Below are 16,639 nucleotides of genomic sequence, written 5' to 3' on the forward strand. Positions count from 1 at the left end.
CTGATAATTGTTTTCAGTTGTGGATCAAGTTTACTAGTGGAAATTATCAACAGTGACTTCAAATGCTCCTCAGTTAATTTGGATCTGTAAATATTTTTTGTATATTTCATTTTGGAATTGCGAATGGAGTGGAGTCCAGCTCCATGCCCTGTGCCTTAGACGGTGTGGTGTGCAAGAAAGCGTATTATAGAACTTAAGCACCTGCTATAGTCAGTGCATCTTATTATTCTACTATGTTACACTGTGTTAACATAATAATTATAAAAAATAAGAATTATTATTTCATAATACATATTTTTAATTAATTAAATACTTTTTAAATATCAATTTATTTTATAAATTATTCAATAGAGTTCTTTAAGTAGCAGCAGTTCTTGTCAAAGTAATCCATCTTCAGAAACAAAGATATATATTCCTGATTGTGAAACATCAGGTTTAGGCTGCAGGTTTGTTACATCCTTTATTTTAATAAAATAAGCAGTATTTACCATATTTTTATCTGTATAACCCACGGATTTTCTATAAAAGATAATCTGACAGGGATAGGTTATACACTTATTTTAAATTGCAATATAAACTTGCACCTACGGAGCAGCCATTGTTCCATAGGCATGGGTTACGAGAAGTTTTATTTTTATTACAGAAATTTTCTGTAGGTTATACATGTGAAAATACGGTAATGTTTACGTGCTCCCATGATTTAATTACGGTTATTAATTATGGAAATTTTTTTATTTAGTGTTGTAAATGGCCCGGCGGAAATGCCAGGTATTTTTGTTAGTAGTATTAAAGCAAACGGACAAGCCGATCAAGCAGGTTTACAAATCGGAGATCAAATAATTAGTGCAAATGGTATTAATTTTACTAATCATAAATTTGCAGAGGTATGAACAGAATTTATAACTTAATTTTTTATTTTGATTAAAAGTTTACTTTTACTTAATTTTGATATCATATATTAATACTTTTGTAGAAGAAACACCAACAATAAATAATTATTTGTCTTCACATCTTTGTTCCCTTCACATAGGATCCAACAACAGTCTGGTTAAACAAGAGAAAAGCAAAGAGATGACCTTTTCTTAGAGCCTTTTGTCTGTTTCAATATGCAAGCATTTAACATTAAAAATATTATTGAAATGGACAAGAACCTTTAAGAAAAAGTAAACCCCGTAAACACATTCATCAGACTGCTGTTTGATCCTGAATGCATGAAAGGGATGGAGGTGTGAAAATAGTTTTATTTATTTTTTGTGTTTTTCTACGAGTGTAAAAATAAATGTCTTCCTTGTATATATTCATATTTGTAATATATATAGTGTATTAGGTTTTTATTACCATAAATAGATTACCATTGTGAGCATTTTGGATTTGATTCTGATCCAGATGTGATAATTTATCATGGATAGTTAGAGCATCATTCCGCATTCATACTGGCAGGATTCTTTTGCGGATCTAAATATTTGGAATGAGTAAAAATTGGACTGCATCAATAACTCATAATATGCTAATGTTTTAAATTAGTGACTACAGGATAATAATGAATGCAATATTTAGTACTTATTACTGGAACCTATTACAAATACAGTTTTTGCCCTGAATACTAAATACTAGTCATTGCTAATAACGACATGTTGTCATATATGCTATTAATCAGTTATAATTAAACTTCAACACAACACCTACACTTATACATATCTGAATGCATACATAGTGTAACCACAAAATCTCTGTGTAATCTCACTATCAACAAATGATTGAGCTGAGCTGTTGTGATTAAACTTAGACAAAGAATGATCTTGACTTCTTTGTTAGCATGCCAACAGACATGTAAACAACTCTATAAACTTTTTACATGTAGGAATGAATTGATCTGTCAGCACATTTGTTTTTAGTGTCTGCCTGAACAATTAAAAGACTTGTCCTGTTATGTGATGGATTCCTGACTATTTGTTTAGTCAGGATGCCATCTTAAATGTGGACTGTAAAAGGAGGAGGAGGTGGAAAAAATGCCAGGATAAATAGTCAAGTTGTTGGTACTCCTGATGCAAACCAATTTGACCTACTAGAAGGACCTTCCCAATAACCAGTGCCATAACTAGGCAGGTGCAACACGTGCACCCACACAGGGCCCACTTGGAAGAGGGGCCCAAAATGAAGGTATTTGTTTTATTATTTACCCAAACCTAATTAATTAAGTGGCCTAAATGCAAATTCTTGCACAGGGAACAAGAATGGCTAGTTACGGCACTGCCAATAACCATAAAATATTTTATGACCTTTTGTCTTCAACTTATTCTTTGTTCTGACTGTGATCTGTTGACACGTACAGATGGACATTTACCCCACAGTTATGCAAAGACTCATTTGTACATTAATTTCTTGATTAAACAATTTCTTGATTGACCATTACAATGTGTTTCGTCTGTGTGTCATTCCACTGTTTCCAGATTAATGACACAAGTGGCTCTCCCAAGTTATTAGTTATTTATCTCCATATTTTATATAATCATGTAAACAGTTTGTATACCATATAAATGCTTTGTGTTTTGTAAATAAATTTACCTTTTTTATTATATCCAAAGTTCTATTCGTAACGTTTAGAAGTATATATTCTTGACTTGACTAATAATGTTATTTTACCAAGAGATGGAGATATGTGGTCTGTGGAGAGGTCCAAGGAGCTAGGTCATATTTCTTTTTGGAAGAGGGCCAAAGTAGGAAGCATGGAGATAATAAACTAACCTCTGAACCTTGAGAACAAAGAAATAGTTAGAAGGTTAGAGAAATTAGAAAAGGGCTTTATGGAAAAACAATCCCTATAAAATAAAAGGCAGAGATTATGTATATATCTGAACCTTGAGTCATATATTATATTTAAACAGATGTCATTATTAAAAAGGAATGACAAACATATTTTCATAATATAAAATTCATAACAGGAAAATTAAACTTGTATCATTTTATATTTTATCAAACTTAAACAAAAACCTGCAAAATGTCTTGTGCAGCCTAAAAACTACAGATTCTACTCATCTAGTCTAGACGATACTTTAATTTAATAATTAGAATTATAGAACATTGCAACATTTAAACAAATTTTTACAGTACTATAGTTCTTAATGAGAAAGAAAAGATCACAGATGTGTTTTTCATTAATTCCATTCATTCAAAAAGACATTGCAATTAAAAGCAGCTTTATTTGGCTTATACCATATGTTTTGGCCATTATAAAACAGTCCTCCTCTGACATATATTGAATACATCACTAAATTAAAATAAATTTACAATATAACTTTAAAATTTACATACAAATATCACATGATACCATTTTGGTGTTTAAGCCATGGGTTTTCCTTTTTCCTTGAGAACTACAATAATATAATCTCTTCATCTTTATTATACTTTATATTATAATATTTACTTAATTTTTCTATTAGGTTATATCAATTTTAAAAAGTTTCAAAGAACTTCATCTGATGGTTAGAAAAGAAGCAGGTCTTCAACTCTTTTATAATGATTTAGTGACAAGTTCAACAACAAGAAGTAACAATAATGAAACATGTATACATGAAAATTCTGTGCCAAGGTAAATTTCTTATTTCGAAAGTTGTATAGAAATAAAATATTTTATTCAAATTTTTAAAATATATTTTTTCAGAGATAAAGTTAATGGATATGTGACAACAAATGGCATTAATCATATTAATAACAATGTAGAACACAATAGCTGTACGTGTGAATCTGAAAAAGACTTTTCTCTAACCGAAGTAGAAGAAGAAGCCCAATGGAGGGGTTCAAATGATTATAAAAGACAAAACGGTTTCCTTTCTAATCCGTATAGAAAATGCAATTCTCTCGAAGACTCTAGGCTAGCCGAAGAAAAAAGAAAATTAGAAGAAGAACAAAGACGACTGGAAGAAGAAAAAGAACAGTTAAAACAAGAGAGGAGAAGGTTAAACGAAGAAAGACAGAAAGCTAATCACACAGTTAAAGATACACTCCCGAAACCAAATTTTTTGACAGAACTTCAGATGATTGCCGAAAAAAGATGTAATAAAGAAAGGACAAATTTTGAAGGCATTGAAAAACCAGGTAAGTTTACCCAAACAGATCGTATTGTATTTCTTTGTATAATCACTGTATGTTAGAAACAACAGACAGCAGTTATAGCTGACAGAAGAAGCAAAAACTACATTATGTCTAGCTTCATGTAAGTTTTTAAAATTACCAAAACTATGTTAAAATACAAGATGTCTCACTTAAAATTGCCCCGAGATGATGAAACGTTAGTGAAGTTACTTTCTATTTTAAATATCCCTATAAAATTATATGAGACTTACATGCAAACTTAAGTAAAGTATTTGTAGAAGCATTGAATCTATTGACATCAGTATTTTACATAAGGTCAGTCTGAACATGATTATGTATGCACAAAAGTATATAGATGCACAAGGACACCACTTTCAGCATCTTCTGTAAATTTCTGTATGTTTAAATAATGTTAAAATAAAGTTTCTAGAGAGTGTCCTTTGCTTAAATTACCTGTGTTTTAATAATAAACAAGCAAATTAAGACACTCTACGGCATATTGATTATGTGCCAGTATGACTAAACTAACATGAGTTTTAATGTAACATCTTAGATGGTTGAAGTAGTAAAGGTGTTAGGGTAAAAATACACAGAGCATTTTTATCAGGTTGATCTTTGAGCCAGCTAATAAGCAACCATTTACACCTAGTGAAGCAGTTGTTGATTCAACAAAATCTAGCAGTGTCTACAGGAGAAATGGAAGGCTAGTATTTTGAACAATGTTGATTTCACATTTGCCAGTATGGACAAAGTATCAACTTGACAACTTCTGCTGCCTGTTTGTTATGGTGAAACCAGTACATCACATTGCAATTGTATTTTGTTCCATAGGATAATACATTGAGATGACAGTCAAGTTGATGGTTGACTCAACTAAAACTGCTCCATCTGAGTCTATTATTTTGGAGGACACATTCGTGTTCAAGTAAATCTCAGAAAGTTTTCTAGATGATTTGACCGTTACGACGTAGTTAGTCCCATTGTGAGCCTGGTTGATCTCATAATGAGCAAAGAAAAAACTCTGTTAGTATCTTAGTATCTAACTAGAAGGAGTTAAAAGAAAAAATCTTAGATTATAATATTGTAAATAATATACCCAGTTTCACTAATTGTAATTTTGTTCTTTATGTTTTATGCATTTATCATCTATAACATTACTTAAATGGAGAAAATAAAAGTATTTCAACTATAAATATTTAAAAAAATAAAAATATTTGATTATTATAAAAACAAATTTTATGCCATCCAATATTTCTCATTATTTGAATTTTATTTTCAGTAAATGAAAACAGAAAATTTCCTGAAAACATAATAAAAAGACAACAACATGGTAAGAAACAATTTTTATTTTTGAAATATAAGAGTGGAACAAAAATTAATTTACACCTTGATGTAATTATTGTTCAGAAAGGGATAAAAACTTTTTTCCTGATAGCACAACTGATAGTACTGTGGTGTTCAATAAAAGTGAGGCACTACGGTCTGCGAATGAAACGTACAGAAAGGACTCTGCAATGACTACAATAATATACAATGTCCTTTTATTTCACTTAGAACAAATAAGGTTTTTATAAGGAATCCCAACTGATTTTTAATGACTTACAATTTGAGGTGTTTCACACAGGGGACTCTTTGTCCCTATACAAAGCACAATGGTGTGTTATTTTTATAGGGCGTAACAATCAGTTTCTCATAATTGCATGACTAACCTAACTTAAACCTAGCTTAAATCTAACTTAATATTAAGGAAAAATAAGGAAGATAGGATAGCGGGAAGGTAGAAGAAATGAAAGGATAATTCACCCGGGATTTTCTCTTTCTTCGGTTGATACATATTTTGTGTAGGATCTGGGTTCGACAATAGTGGTTTTTGTCTTCACTATCCTTTCTTCTCTATTAATTATCGGGGTTCTCCAATATGCCAGTCTCTATATTTCGGTTCCTCACTAGACTATCACAAACTTCTTTCCTCTCTCCGAGATCACGATCAAAGCTTCTATCTTTACATCCAACTCTCTCCGTGTCTAGTCGAAAAGTGACCTCCCCTCTTAGCCACTTTTCCCCCAGGCCACACTACCTGCTATTGTCTCTACCAATTCTCAGAATGGCTAATCCAGCCCCAAGGCGATAATGGTCATCTTGGAAGGTTTAAGAAAGAATAGACAAAGGAAATAGAGGAAATTGCAAAAATAAGATAGAATTCTAACTATATACAATAAAATATATATATACAATATGGCCGACGGTCACAGTATTATTGTCTCTTCCGCTAAATAAATTTCAAATTTGTGTACAAACATAACATAACATTAAAAGTGTCATCTAAAGTTGAAGCATTTGCAGGCCTTACTATCCCCTTTTTTATAGATTGTGCCCCTCTCCATTTTTCATAGTCTGTGGGTATTGATGGATAGATACAGAGCTGGACAACCTTCAGTCTTAAAACACAGTTGATTGTATTTTACACACAGTAAACAACTATCGAATCTATAGTGGTTCCTCCTCCTTCAAATTTAATTAATTGTAGGAGGCCATTCAAACTCTGAGTTGTTTGAAGTTTGAATTAATTTTCCTCAGTATAAATAATGGAAAGCAAATTAATCCATTTTTCAGACCCTAAACATAATCCATTTCATTAACTTAAACAGCAAATATACATAATTTAAGGTAAAAATAACACAATTTAGTGAAGAGGGGTGATGTCCCATGTGGCTGATAAAGAGGAAGAAGAAGGTTAGTGTTTGGAAGAGGAGTCACTTTCCTTAAAAACACCAAGTAGCTGTACTTCTAGATTCTCTCTCTCTCCTGCATCTTAGCACTATTAGTTGATGATGGTTTCATTTCCTTTTTTTTTATGTAGAAGAACCTTTCAATGTAATCTGGTATTGGTGATTTTTCTGGATGTTCCTAAAGTAAGCCATCACATTCTCATTGAGCAAATTTGTTATACAATGCAATACTAGAAGCTAGCTACAGTGTATAATGAGGATAAATAATTTGAGATTTTATACAGAAAACTGACTAGAATATTTTATATTGAAAACAGGTTTTTTATTTAAGTATAAGAAAAGTATATTCTTGAAATTAATAGAATTTCTTTAGTATTGGTTATATGCAGTGATGGATGATCGCAAAAGCTACAAAGTGTACTCCAGGACCACCACATGTCCAGGCACCAAATTGGTAGAAAAATTATTATTTCACTTTAAAGCTTTAATTGAGCTGAAGGTTCTATTTACATGAAAGTAAAAAACAACATGGTGATCATTGTGTTAGAATTGTGTACACATACCATTTATTGCTCGCTGGTGAGTTGCACACATTTTGTGTGTACGGTACAAGTGTAATGTGACCGTCAGCCATATTGTATATATATATTTTATTGTATATAGTTATAATCCTATCTTATTTTTGCAATTTCCTCTTTTTTCCTTTGTCTATTCTTTCTTAAACTTTCCAAGATGACCGTTATCGCCGTGGGGCTGATTAGCCGTTCTGAGAATTGGTAGAGGCTAGCAGGTAGTGTGGCCTGGAGAAAAAGTGGCTAAGAAAGGGGTCACTTTTTGACTAGACACGAAGAGAGTCAGACGAAAAGAGAGAGGCTCGATTGTGATTTCCGAGAGAGGAAAGAAGTTTGCGATAGTCTAGTGAGGAACTGAAATATAGAGACCGGCATATTGGAGAATCCCGATAATTAATAGAGAAGAAAGGATTGTGGTTGTTCGTATCAAGAGATTTATACGTACGCGAACAAACGTTATAAATAGAAACATAAAAACTTATATATACAATTAAATATTCCTTTATTTCTCTCAGAACACGGTTCTTTTCTTTATTATTTACAAGTGATCCCAACTTGAGTATCCTCACTGGAAAAGGGGTCGCCACGTATTCGCATACAAGCAATAATGCACACGCGCGCGTAACAAAAAAAAAATTATACAACCAACTTAAAACTAAACTTATAACTACCTTAAAACTAATGAAATAGGGAAACGGATAGACTTAGGAAAGATAGAAAGTATATAGAAATAGACAGAAAGTACCCGGGTTCACAATCGATCGATACACTCGGGGAAGTACCCTTCCACAATGGTAGCCTTTCCTCCTCCTCCTTATTCGGCCATTTGTCTTCGATATTCTCCTATATTCTCGGCGCTCTCTGGCCCTCGTGCCTATTTTCCTCCGGCCTCGACGGTCCTGCAGCCTCCTTTCTTTCTCTCTCTTTCGAGTCTCGAACGCCACCTTGCACCTCCGTTCCTCTTGAGGTCTAGCCAAAAAGTGTCCGTTCTTCTTACACTTAGTCCTCAGGGCTTCCTCTTTTCTTTTTGTCCACACTCCCAAATTCGTGGAAGTCCTAATACCCCCTTCTTTGTTTATCCCCCGGTTCTTAGAAGGGTTAATCCTCCTTCTCCGGCGATAACGGTTGATATACGACTTGCTGAGACAAAGAAACAGAAATAAAGTAGAAATGAAGGAAGAAGAAAGAAAGAAAGAAAAATATATATATGTATATGTATTTATAACTTACAAACTATAAAAGAAACACAAAAAAAAAAACACAATATGGCTGACAGCCACAGGATAGTGAAGACAAAAACCACTATTGTCGAACCCAGATCCTACACAAAATACGTATCAACCGAAGAAAGAGAAAACCCCGGGTGAATTATCCCTTCATTTCTTCTACCTTCCCGCTATCCTGTCTTCCTTATTTTTCATTAATATTAAGTTAGATTTAAGCTAGGTTTAAGTTAGGTTAGTCATGCAATTACGAGAAACTGATTGTTACACCCTATAAAAATAACACACCATTGTGCTTTGTTTAGGGACAGAGAGTCCCCTGTGTGAAACACCTTGAATTGTAAGTCAGTTGGGATTCCTTAACAACAAAAACCTTATTTGTTCTAAGTGGAATAAAGGGACATTGTCTATTATTGTAGTCGTTGCAGAGTCCTTTCTCTCCGTTTCATTCGCAGACCATACTGCCTCACTTTTATAGAACACCACAGTAACATGTGTAGACACAGACATAGCTTAGACTGTGTTGTCAGTGGTAGTGATGTTTATGATCACTACAGGCAACAAGTGCACTGATGAGTCTAGTGTATCTCCTGACTATGTTTTTGATATCAACAAAAGTGTAATGGCATCTTGTTTGATATTGACACTTAAAACAGTACTTGCTATAAAATATTTGCTAGATATGACCAACATACCAACAGTACCTAGCTACCTATTAGTTGTAATTACTCTTTGTTCCTTTATTATTGTCATGTTTTTAAACAAAAACCATATGTATATAATATATATATATATATATATATATATATATATGTGGTGTCTATAGATGGCTGGGTTGGGCATTAAGAAACATATGCAGAATGCAGTTGAAGAAAGAATATGAAGAGCTTATGACATATAATGACGTATATTTTAATACTATACAGAAAACATTACAAAACGAAGAACACTAAACAAATCACCTTGATACTAATTATTAAATGGATATTAATTGTCTTCAAGCGGACATGTCATTCCCCCCTTTTTTTTTTCTAATTCTAATGGTTTGTCTTTTTTGCCACCTGCACAGGAGGCCTGCACACAACATCAGACTCGACCAAGTCATGTCAGCATGGGGGACAGGCACCACATATACAGGGTGTATCAGAATGACATTTCAAAAATTTGGAGGATTGTAGAGGATGAAATTGTGAACGTTTTGATATAAGGAACCCATAGCCGGAAATGTGATATAAAGTTTCTACAGCACTTTTTGCACTTTGTGGTCGGTATGCTGAATGAAACAGCATAATACAGTATTTATGACAAGTTTTATTGACAAAACAGTAGAGTACAATCAAACTGTACATCGAATCAGTGGCTGCACTACTTTAGAGTAAATGTTCAATGTGATGACCACCAACTTCGTTACATCACATGCAGCAACAAACCATGTTTTGTCCGACTCTCTGTAAGATTCATCGCTCCTCTCTGATGGTATTAAATGCTGTAAAGATATGCTCCGTAAGCTCATGAACTGTTCCTACAGGTGTTGTGTACACAAGGGACTTTACATAACCCCAGAGGAAGACGTCAAGAACAATAACACGATGTAAATGGACAGAAGGGTAGCTACTGTGAAGTTTAGGGCGACAAGTACAAAGTCCAGCGAGCGGGATAGTACAAAATAAATGACTAGATTTTATTCACGTGACAAAGTAATTTATTTTTGCTCTAAACGGATTCTTTGGATCCCAACAACTACAAGTACTTAATATACACAAACATGTTACGATATATACTAACGAACAAAAGATCGACGCGCGTGACAACTATACGCGGGCTGAAACTCACAAACTAATACTTATGCTAATTACAACTAAGGAAAGAAGAGAAGATGGAAAATAGAAGAATGAGAAAAGTATAAAAATACCCGGGATTTTCCTAGTTTTAAAGACTTGGGTGAGATACGGGTCTGATTCTTTTCGTGGAGTGAATGTTGCACTTCGATGCTATGCGTCGGCACTCTTCAATTTCTTTACTAGTTCCTTGGGGGTGAACGTAGCCTTCAATCGTCTAAAATTCGATCTGGTGGCTACCCAAATTCCGCCCTCATTCTTCGGGATTCGAGTACAAGTTTCCCTTCCGCAACTCAGAGGTCTCCGATCAGCGTGCTAGCTATATCAAGCCTTCCCTCTCTCCGTCCGTACTCGTTGAGGGTCCTCATTAAAGTGTCTCTAACCTTTGTTCATCGGCTCCAGGGCCTTGCCTCACCCTTTGTTTACGTACTCCATTTCTCAGAACTGGTAATCCCACCCAAGGGATAATGAACCAGAAAGACAAAGCAAGAAAGTTCTAGAAGGAGATGAGACAAAGGATAGGAAAAAGAAAGATATTAAACTAGACTTAAATCTATAATTACAACAAAAATGTATAGCGTACAGCTACACTACCAAAGCAAAGGGCAGTCAAGCACTTCCTACCACTGTAGAAACTTTATATCCTATACTTTATAAGGCTATGGGTTCCTTATATCAAAACGTTCAAAATTTCATCCTCTACAATCCCCCAAATTTTTAAAACGTCATTCTGATACACTCTGTATATATATAATAGTACTGGTGCTAAACATAATATATGATAAAATTATAAAAAATATTGTTTTATTCAAGGAAATGTTAATAGGGTAAAATGTTAGGTGTCCTTTATGCATTCAGATGTTTCAAATGCATAATACATTGCTTATTACAAGGGTGTCCACATGAGGAAAAATGTGGCACGCGCTTGCCCTTACCTAGAATCAAGTAAAAATTTCTACATATAATCTAGCTGCAATTGTGATATGTAACCTTACATCCTCAATAATGACTGTATCTTGTAATCTACTTGTGAAAAAATCCCAAAAAATTAAAAAATTAAATAAAAATTTATTGATGTAATTATTTGTCTCCAAGATTTTGGTATTAAGATCAACATCTTCCTTTTATCATAAGCTTGATGGCTCTAATATGCAGTAGCACTAGTTTTGTATCCATTCATTATTTGAACAAAATGAATAATTCCACCAAATAATACTTTTTTCCTAACAACTTCTAAGCATTTTCCTTCCTTTTTTCAGTGGAATTTACAGATTCCCACAGAATTGTGTATGCATGATGTGGCAACTATAAAAAACTTCAAATATCCATAACTTTTGATTAGTGCATCTTTTGTAAAATGTTTAGATAAAAGCTTATTTAATTTTTTAATGTAGAATCCGAATATGCAATAAAAAATGGGGGTTTCCATTTAAAAAAATGAAGTTGACCTCATTTTCACTGATTATAGTGTCATATATCATGAAACTGATAGCCCCATTAAGTAGAGAATGTCAATTAGAATATTATAAAACTGTGTTAAGTAATTTAATATTATGTTTTTTAGAAATGTTGATGGAAGAAATGCATGTCGCGCATCGTAAAATGTTTGGAGAGGGAAAGACGTCGACTGTTAGTTCAATTAAAAACAATTCTACAAATAATGTAAGTATTAATAGCGAGACAATGAAATTAATTTAAGAAGAACATAATGAAATAAATATTAATATTTTTTATAATGAGTCATTAGCATCCCATAGAAATTAATCTTATTATAGACTGAGACTAAAAATTCTGTTAAATTTCATAACACTAAAGAATTATGGTTAATGTTACCTTAGGTAACCAAGCAGCTTGTCTCTAATTCCAGCAAGGAAACAGTGGGACGCACGTTCTAACCTAACCTAACCTATTCTAATAAATTACCGGAATTATTAGCAACCAAATTATTAGAATAGGTTAGGTTAGGTTAGAACGTGTGTCCCACTGTTTCCTTGCTGGAATTAGAGACGAGCCACCATCTTAGCTACCTAAGGTAACATTAACCAGAATTATAAGTAGGCTACAAGTTTTAATTATATAAATTCTTACATTATATCGGTTGTATGCAAATTAGGAATTAAATATAATTTTCTTTGACTAATTGATTAATTAATTAAAATTCTTTAGGAATTATGGAATGTTAAAACATTTAATAGAACAAAATCACCACCAGAAGTACCAATAAAGAAAATTTCTTCAAGTTTACCAGTAGAAAATGGTCACAGCAAAAATGACAAAAGTAACGAGAAAACAAAATCTGATGTAAGTATCAATTGCAGTGAAATATTTATTTATTAATTTAAAAAAATACTAATTAGATTTTTAATTTATATTCTAGATAAATGATTGTAGGCAAGGATCTGAAGACGACGTAAAGATTTTCACATTTTTGAAGGTATCATAAAATCATTTAGTGTGTTCGAATAAAATTTTAATATTAGACAAAAACTAATTGGTTAATATAAGATCCAAGAATTATAAGGAGAAATTATAACTACACTTTAAACATTATTCTGAATGTTAAATATTTAATAAAACAAGAACCATTTACCTGTAAAGCAACCATTATATTATGATTGTATAAAAAACCATTAGTAAAAAGTCACTAAACATGATCTAGTTATTTTAAATATTAATAATTCTGTTAAAAAAGTCACTGAGTTTAATCATATTTATATCAATCTTGGTGACTTTACAATCTTTACAGCGAAAATCTTTCACTGTAAGAAAAGCGGTTCCAACTAGATTTATTATAGATTATTTTAAACTTATTAATAATTTAAAACAAATTATTTATTATATTCAATGCCTATATTATATATTAGATATTTAATTATTTTTGATACATGTTGGTGTTTCTAATAAATTTCCACTTACTTAAAGCCAGGATTTTTCTTCCATCTTCAGACTTCCATCCACAAAACAACTTTTCTACAGCCAAACATTGTCGTAGAAGCATGATAACGTTTAATTTAGTTTAGCTATTTTTCATGTATAAAATTTCATTAAATTATGTTTTTGGTACAGTTGTATACTGAATTATTAAATACAGTAGAGTCTGAAACTGGACTCATTTGCATCTTATAATATAATCGAGATGGGTTGATGACGATAATAATAAGTGCAGAGCCCAAACGGTCAGGAGTTGAAAGTTGAAATTTGGTACACAGTTAGGGTACGTTACAAGAACGTACACTAAGAAGGGATTTTTCGAAATTCCTCCCTGCAGAGGAGAGGGAAAGGATTAAGGTTTATCCTAAAGAACTCAGCTTCTACTGTACAATTTTAGATGTGGTTTTTTCTTTTATTTAAGAAAAATCACTAATAATCCTTACATATTGTTCATAATATTCTTACACCATAGTATTAGTATCCCGAGTACAAAGTTGTCGAGAGCTTTTACGAAGTCCAGGGATAAAGGTTCCTTTTAGCCTTTTCTGTTTCTTGAACAAATGAAACAGATAGAATATTTCTGTAATGAACATAGATGATGACATTCTTCACTTTATTAAATAGATATATTGCTTCGTAGCAAACAATTTTTCTTAATAAAATGAAATATAAATTTTCACAACCAGTGTTGCAAAATCAGTGTTGGTTGGTGACTCAGATATCGAAGTTTACTATTGATAAAATGTGAAGTAAGAAAAATACTTTTTAATTAATTAGTGTCTAAAGAAATTTCTCAGGGTGCGATTGCAGCAGTCAGTTCAAAATAATTGATTTTTTTTGAATTTTATATAACCATAAAGATTAATTTGTAAATTTTTTTTTGTTTCTTTTCTGAAGGATGGGCCTCTAAACCTAAAGATGGAAGGAGGTATATACTCATCCGTGGAAGGGATAATTACAGTAGGTGAATTATGGGAAGGAGGATTTATTCCCCTCGACGGTAGAATTGAAGTCGGAGATCAGATTTTAAAGTTTGACGAAACAAACGTCGAAAATGTATCTTTAACTTTTGCCAGCGCTGCATTAAGAGATGCAATGAATAGCTCAAAGGTAATAACATATCGATTAAAAAATTAATTAAAATTTCTGAAAAAATTAAATTAAGAAAATATAATAATATTTTCAGGAAAATCTGAAAATTGCAGTTAGAAAATTAAAGAAAGACACGTAAGTAAAATATAATTACAGAAAATACAGTATAATATAGAAAGCACTTACGAGTCAGATACAGTAGAGTACAGACGATCGAAAATCAATTATTCGAAAAGTTGGTTAACCGAAATTTGTTTCGGAGAGTTTAATTCCAGAAATTATGAATTCTTTTACGTAACAACAATTATCGGTGAGCTTCATAAACCCATCATTGAACTATTTCATTATCATAAAGTTAGGTTTTATTTATTACAGTACAGAAAGAAAAGCGTATACAGTATAATTAGCCTTGGCTTATAATGCATTAAATACTTCACCATATCTACACACAGTGAAGTATGTGTACGGTTTATGTACAATATACACGAGTGTTGCATTTTATTTTAATATTAAGTTTACTGTTTTGTGCTTTTTGCCTCGAATTCAAAGTTTCATTAGTACATTGTGGGTTTCAATGAAAATCTACTTGTTTTAAATAAACAAGAGAATTTTGTTATTTGTAGGTATTAAATTTTAAGTTACTTAACCATATTTTTACTGTTGTAATAGAATTAAATACATTAATAAAGTAAAAATATTAATTTTTTTTTAATTCTTTCTGTACGGAATGTGATTGATTATCCAAAATTGTCTCCCCGATTATTTCGGATAACTGTAAAGAGTTCATCGAATATAAACAAATACCGGTATTTAAAAGTTCTATTAATTTATTACTTCAATTTATTTTTCTCTAGGAAAAGCTGTAAAGAATCTTGAAGTGTGCAACATACTGAAAATATTGTAAATAGTTATAATTCTATATCCTGCAAATTCAAATGATTTAAGCTTTTGTAAAAATTCTTATAAATCGAGATGCCATTTTTCTGTGTAACCTATAATAGGATAACTTAAATATTGTACTAATTTATACTTTATATGTATTAAAAAAAAAGGCACAAATTGTAAACATTGAACAAAGCTATCTTGTAAAATAAAATCTTTTACAATCTATTTAATCAAGTTACAAACGATTTCCTTTGGGAACAATTTATTTGTATAGTTGCGTGTATATAATGTAGTTACATAATGCACAGTGCAAGAAGAATTTTATATAGCAAACATTAGATCCATTCTCTGGTATTGCTTCTAATAAATGTAATAGCTGAATACTGTAAAATATACTGTATTATCTTAAGCATTAATTTTTGAAATTATATAAATTAGTTTGAACGTATGATATTTTATTTTTGTATGACATTAAATCATTGATTATTAAGATTACAATTTCAAGAAGAATGTTTTAAATGGTTTATAAGGATTTCAGATTGAAGAAGTTAAATAATGTTAATTCTTCTGATTCAATTTTCATTTCAGGAACTGTTTATGTTAGAAACATTAAAAGATATTCAATTAAAAACTAATTTATTCATTATAATTTTATTACTATACATAATTATGAAACTACGGCATTCGTCGTTATCTAATAAAACAATAATAGAAGTATCTTTACACTTAAAACCCATGGCAGAAAATTTATTAATAAAATCTTTTTGTATTTTTAATTACTATAAAATGGCAAAAAGCTTAATATTCAGTGTAAGGAGGGGTTATATCAAGGATTATAGTTCTTGCTGAGACCACCGTCAAGGGTAATAGATTACCTGAAGTATTAGATAAAAGATTATCATTGTTTACTACTAAAGAGGAGTTAGAAAAGGCAATTTCTATTCATAGTGATAAGATGATTGAGGCAATAAGTCAAAGTGGAAGTTTGTGATATTAGTAAGACCACACGAACCGCCCCCCGGGGTGGGGAAACGCCAGAAACTTCAAGTTATAGTGAAATACTAAAGAAAGGCATAAAACCATTAGAGCCAGCAATTGTGCCCCTAAACCGACTTTCGCGGTTTTGGTGTATAGTAAAAAGAAGGAAAATGCGTCTGATCAGACAAGGGCACACCTTACATCTAGTGTAAAGCTTGCAAGTCTTGGTGTAAGAGTACAGCGTATTAGAAATATAAACAAGGATGGCGTGGCAATTGATGTGATAGATATGGCGGACA

General features: G+C 31.9%; 1 protein-coding gene and 1 long non-coding RNA gene across 2 annotated transcripts in view; one reads left to right on the forward strand and one right to left on the reverse strand.

Moving 5' to 3' along the window:
* The window catches only part of LOC136968082 (harmonin-like), a 33,746-nt gene extending 17,933 nt beyond the window's left edge, over positions 1-15,813 (forward strand). Inside the window, exons 7-17 of the mRNA XM_067262049.1 lie at positions 352-446; positions 740-884; positions 3,441-3,589; positions 3,662-4,095; positions 5,372-5,422; positions 12,019-12,116; positions 12,621-12,755; positions 12,832-12,888; positions 14,283-14,495; positions 14,572-14,612; positions 15,332-15,813. Coding sequence (XP_067118150.1) covers positions 352-446; positions 740-884; positions 3,441-3,589; positions 3,662-4,095; positions 5,372-5,422; positions 12,019-12,116; positions 12,621-12,755; positions 12,832-12,888; positions 14,283-14,495; positions 14,572-14,612; positions 15,332-15,353 — 1,440 coding nt within the window. The 3' untranslated portion in view covers positions 15,354-15,813. The remainder of the gene's footprint in view (positions 1-351; positions 447-739; positions 885-3,440; positions 3,590-3,661; positions 4,096-5,371; positions 5,423-12,018; positions 12,117-12,620; positions 12,756-12,831; positions 12,889-14,282; positions 14,496-14,571; positions 14,613-15,331) is intronic.
* The window catches only part of LOC136968084 (uncharacterized), a 385,441-nt gene that overhangs the window by 319,817 nt on the left and 48,985 nt on the right, over positions 1-16,639 (reverse strand). The gene's annotated exons all lie outside the window — the stretch shown is intronic.

The sequence above is a fragment of the Centruroides vittatus genome, unplaced genomic scaffold (genome assembly GCF_030686945.1).
Source record: "Centruroides vittatus isolate TY-2023 unplaced genomic scaffold, ASM3068694v2 contig_1388, whole genome shotgun sequence".
NCBI classification, from domain to species: domain Eukaryota; kingdom Metazoa; phylum Arthropoda; class Arachnida; order Scorpiones; family Buthidae; genus Centruroides; species Centruroides vittatus.